Raw genomic sequence first — 5,213 nt, 5'->3', positions numbered from 1 at the left:
TGGTAAAGGAAGCTCTCTGAGGTCATTCTTGGTGATGAATATGGTAAAGGAAGCTCTCTGAGGTCATTCATGGTGATGAATATGGTAAAGGAAGCTCTCTGAGGTCATTCTTGGTGATGAATATGGTAAAGGAAGCTCTCTGAGGTCATTCTTGGTGATGAATATGGTAAAGGAAGCTCTCTGAGGTCATTCTTGGTGATGAATATGGTAAAGGAAGCTCTCTGAGGTCTGCCCTTACAGAGAAATGGAAGTATGGACAAGGCCGGACCATCCCCGGGGACACAAGGTGTCCATGCACAAACATCGATACATCTCCTTCTAGGTTAGTAAAACAAAAACTCACAGTGGGGCATACCAAACGCTGAACCTCTGGATGTATCCTCCATCGAAGCCGGGGGTCCAGGTGACGTTCACCGCGTTTACCAACGACTGGGCGGAGACATTGCCGACGGCGTGGGGGCTTGTGCCTGCAAAGATGATATTACACAGGAGGAGTCTGTTATGAGACCAAATACCAGACACTGCAAACATCTACTATGAAATGTCGTGCCGAAAGACCGGCACCAAAATCAGACTTCTATTATCATCACTGGGGGGAGACAACCTCAGAGGCCAATAGGAACACTGCTATGAGACTGAAAGCCAAAAGCTGGGGAGGGGTTACCTCCCGGGGGCAGGACTGTGTTCAGAATACTGGAAAGTTGAAGTTTCAGGACGAGAGGAGAGATTTTCTGCCTAAGGAACCTTGGGTTGTCTACTCTTAAGCAGGAACCTTGGGTTGTCTACTCTTAGGCAGGAACCTTGTGTTGTCTACTCTTAGGCAGGAACCTTGTGTTGTCTACTCTTAGGCAGGAACCTTGTGTTGTTTACTCTTAGGCAGGAACCTTGTGTTGTTTACTCTTAGGCAGGAACCTTGCGTTGTCTACTCTTAGGCAGGAACCTTGCGTTGTCTACTCTTAAGCAGGAACCTTGTGTTGTCTACTCTTAAGCAGGAACCTTGCGGTGTCTACTCTTAAGCAGGAACCTTGCGGTGTCTACTCTTAAGCAGGAACCTTGCGGTGTCTACTCTTAAGCAGGAACCTTGTGTTGTCTACTCTTAAGCAGGAACCTTGTGTTGTCTACTCTTAAGCATGTTGTCTACTCTTAAGCAGTAACCTTGTGTTGTCTACTCTTAAGCAGGAACCTTGTGTTGTCTACTCTTAAGCAGGAACCTTGCGGTGTCTACTCTTAAGCAGGAACCTTGCGGTGTCTACTCTTAAGCAGGAACCTTGCGGTGTCTACTCTTAAGCAGGAACCTTGTGTTGTCTACTCTTAAGCAGGAACCTTGTGTTGTCTACTCTTAAGCATGTTGTCTACTCTTAAGCAGTAACCTTGTGTTGTCTACTCTTAAGCAGGAACCTTGTGTTGTCTACTCTTAAGCAGGAACCTGTAGGTGTCTACTCTTAAGCAGGAACCTGTAGATGTCTACTCTTAAGCAGGAACCTTAGGTTGTCTACTCTTAAGCATGTTGTCTACTCTTAAGCAGGAACCTTGCGGTGTCTACGCTTAAGCAGGAACCTTGCGTTGTCTACACTTAAGCAGGAACCTTGCGGTGTCTACGCTTAAGCAGGAACCTTTAGATGTCTACTCTTAAGCAGGAACCTTGGGGTGTCTACTCTTAAGCAGGAGCCTTGCATTATCACATATAACATACCCAGTACATAGACAGTGGTGCGTGTGCTGATCCTGGCAACGTTGTTGGCAGCTGCGCACTCCCATGTGCCGTGCTCCTCCTTGGTGAGAGGTCTGAATATCAAACTCCCGTTCACATCCATCTGAGCTCCACTTTTACCGGGAACCCCAAGCTGTAGGACAAGATGAGGTGCTGTTAACAAGTCACCAAAGAGCCTGACCAATGGGTGGACACGGGTCATCAGAACAAGCGTCCCCATTGGGGAAGACATTCCCTTAGTTCCTGTTCTGGGAGCCACAACAGGAAGTTAGAAGAAGTCTCTACGAAGCTCAGGGAAAATCCTCAACACCGAACCACTATATCCAACAATAGAGAAGGTTTTGGTTGGAGTTCCTGAGTGTCCTCTCTCTCTCTCTCTCTCTTACCTTGGCCCAGCTGATGACGGGAGGCGGGTCCCCGGAGGCGGTGCACTGGATGATCAGCTCCCTCCCCACGTCCTGGAAATACTCCTCTTTTGGGAGGTCGGTGAAGGAGGGCGGGTCCTAATAAAAGGAAAAATCATTAAAAGGGATCCTCTTAGTTTGGAGTATTGGGAGGCCGCCATTGCCGAGTCTTTTTTGAAGGACACTTTCATAACCCTCAACCCCTGTGCCTGTCCCACCCCCTGTGCCTTTCCCATCCCCCGTTCTGCCTGTCCCATCCCCCGTCTGCCTGTCCCATCCCATAGACATGACCCAATCCCGACCTCAGACCAGCCACCAACCTCCTTGACCGGCCCACGTCCAGCAGCCCTTCAGTTGGTGGGCCGCCATGTTCTGCACCCCTGTGGCTTTCCTCCTGGACTCTAATGTAGGATCCCCATCCTAGTAAATAGCGGTCTCTCAGACTCAGAGGTGCTGGAGTGGCTGGTAGGGGAGGTTCCCAGCGGGACCGAAGAAGTTCTGAGCTTTGTATATGGGACGGGGGACGGGGGGGGGATGGCGGTTGTCCCCAAGAGATGGTTGGCCGTACCTTCAGGATAACGACGGTGGGCAGAGACCTGCCCATGCTGCCGTAGCTGTTGTAGGGGGTGCAGGTGTAGGTGCCGAGGGCGTCGTCGTTCCCCGTGGTCACCGCGATGGACCCGTCCTCTTCCAGGTACCATCCCGGGAACTGGCAACGAGAGCGGAGTGGAAGCTCCATGAATATCACATCATTCTGTACAATGGACAACAAACAGCGCCACCAGGTGGCCGTCCTGAGAACTGATCACGTTCAGTCCGGTGACATTATACACAGGGGGACCGCGGGCCGTTTTCCTGCCAGTCGGCTGAATCTGGATCCGTGGGGGGCCCCGCTGGCCCCACGAGACTTCCATCAGGAGATTGAAGGAGCCGGGTGGAGTATTGTACCGTGTTTTGCCGATTGCCCCTTGTGGACTAGAATTAGCATCCGTGCTCAGTGACTGCCGAGATCAGCTATTCATTGGCTATTGATAATATACTTCCACCTTACCCGTCCTTAGGAGGAGGACTACAGAGCACTCCACCCCAATGCTGGGGGCAGGTATGGTTCTGTAGTCCTGTCCTAGGGTGACAACACTGCCCCTCCATAGATACAGAGCAATCTCTGAGGACTACAGAACACCCCACCCAATGCTGGGGGAGGTGAGGGGGCAGGGATGGTTCTGTAGTCCTGTCCTAGGGTGGCAATACTGCTCCTCGATAGATACAATCTCAGGGGTCTACAGAAGACCCCACCTTCTGTTGGGGGGGAGGTCGTTTGTAGTCCCTTCCTAGGGTGACAACACTGCCCCTCCATAGATACAGTGCAATCTCTGAGGACTACAGAACACCCCACCCAATGTTGGGGGAGGTGAGAGTGCTGGGATGGTTCTGTAGTCCTGTCCTAGGGTGACACTCCTACTCCAATAGATACTGTACAATCTCTGGGGACTTCTCTGGGGACTACAGAACACCCCACCCTATGTTGTGGAGAAGAGAGGGGAAGGTGTTCTATAGTCCTGTCCTTTGGTGACAATGCTGCCCCTCCATAGATACAGTTCAATCTCTGAGAACTACAGAACACCCCACCCTATGTTGGGGGAGGTGAGAGTGCTGGGATGGTTCTGTAGTCCTGTCCTAGGGTGACACTCCTACTCCAATAGATACTGTACAATCTCTGGGGACTTCTCTGGGGACTACAGAACACCCCACCCTATGTTGTGGAGAAGAGAGGGGAAGGTGTTCTATAGTCCTGTCCTTTGGTGACAATGCTGCCCCTCCATAGATACAGTTCAATCTCTGAGAACTACAGAACACCCCACCCTATGTTGGGGGAGGTGAGAGTGCTGGGATGGTTCTGTAGTCCTGTCCTAGGGTGACACTCCTACTCCAATAGATACTGTACAATCTCTGGGGACTTCTCTGGGGACTACAGAACACCCCACCCTATGTTGTGGAGAAGAGAGGGGGACGGTGACAACGCTGCCCCTCCATACATACAGTGGTGTCAGAGCCTTGCAATGCCTCCTGGGACTTGTAGTTCCTCCGCAGTCTATACAGTCAGCAAGGATCATGTCAGGACTCCTACCTTGTCCAGCGCCAGCGGGAGGCCGTCCTTGGTCCAGTTGACGAACAGGAGCGGCGGATTGGCCCTGGCGGGGCACCTGATCGCGCCCGGCATGCCGATGGGCAGGAAGGTTTCGGCCGGCATGTCGGTCACATAGGCCGGATCTGTGAGATCCAATCAGAAGAAGAGGAGACGGTCACATGACACCCATCCGCCGACGTTCACAAACAACGGAGACAAATGTATCAATTTTATAATTTCAGAGTGTCAACAGAACATCGAAAAACTCGTAAATCTGTAAATGGGAGGGGCCCTGTAACAGGAAGTGCCGCGCCTCCAGGACAGGAAGTGTCCCCATCGGCGACACGGACAAAAACATTTTTAGGAGAGCGTGGAATGTATAAAAAAAAAAACCTCTGGCAATGTTTTTTTATTGCTGTTGTGCCTTCCTGTCCCGGTGACAACCCTTCCCACATGTCTCAGATGTGTGTCACCGGGACAGGAAGTGGGGAAAATCTCCCCAGCGGGAGTCACAGATGCTCCCAAATATGATCATATTTCCGGTGCCTCGGAGGGACCAATCCTCCCTCGGCATTGGTCAGCCGATCCAAGGGCGGAAGGCAGGCCGAGCTGACCAACACCGCCGGCAGATGGCGCTGTAGAGCAGCCGGGAGGCGCAGCGGAGTTCCTTTTCGATGTTTAGCTCCGCCCCTGCCGGGAAATTGCGCCGTGCTCGATAACAGGAAGTTACTGATGTAGACGATTACATACGCAGCACAGTGAGGTAGGCGGAGGCCGAGGGCGACTTCCACAGGCCGTTGCTGGGGATGCAGGTGTATTTCCCAGAATCCTCCGGGGTGACCTGCTGCAGCAGGAAGCTCCCGTCCACAAGGATGCGCACTCGGGACTGGAGGCGGCTGGAAAGGAAGATCACAGGAGGCGGGGTTAGTTGTATGTTGCCAATGATGGGGGGGGGGGGGGGGTATTTTTA

The 5,213-nt window shown here is 52.2% G+C and overlaps 1 protein-coding gene across 1 annotated transcript in view; it reads right to left on the bottom strand.

Annotated features, from left to right (window-relative positions):
- The window catches only part of IGSF9 (immunoglobulin superfamily member 9), a 60,785-nt gene that overhangs the window by 24,876 nt on the left and 30,696 nt on the right, over window positions 1–5,213 (bottom strand). Inside the window, exons 8-13 of the mRNA XM_018568845.1 lie at window positions 4,994–5,139; window positions 4,244–4,386; window positions 2,684–2,824; window positions 2,098–2,214; window positions 1,694–1,844; window positions 344–467 (exon numbers count right to left, since the gene is read on the bottom strand). Coding sequence (XP_018424347.1) covers window positions 344–467; window positions 1,694–1,844; window positions 2,098–2,214; window positions 2,684–2,824; window positions 4,244–4,386; window positions 4,994–5,139 — 822 coding nt within the window. The remainder of the gene's footprint in view (window positions 1–343; window positions 468–1,693; window positions 1,845–2,097; window positions 2,215–2,683; window positions 2,825–4,243; window positions 4,387–4,993; window positions 5,140–5,213) is intronic.

The sequence above is a fragment of the Nanorana parkeri genome, unplaced genomic scaffold (assembly GCF_000935625.1).
Source record: "Nanorana parkeri isolate BGI_ZX_2015 unplaced genomic scaffold, ASM93562v1 scaffold1251, whole genome shotgun sequence".
Classification (NCBI taxonomy): domain Eukaryota; kingdom Metazoa; phylum Chordata; class Amphibia; order Anura; family Dicroglossidae; genus Nanorana; species Nanorana parkeri.
The sequence above is the reverse complement of the archived record's forward strand: the minus strand, read 5'-3'. Positions and strand labels throughout refer to the sequence as shown.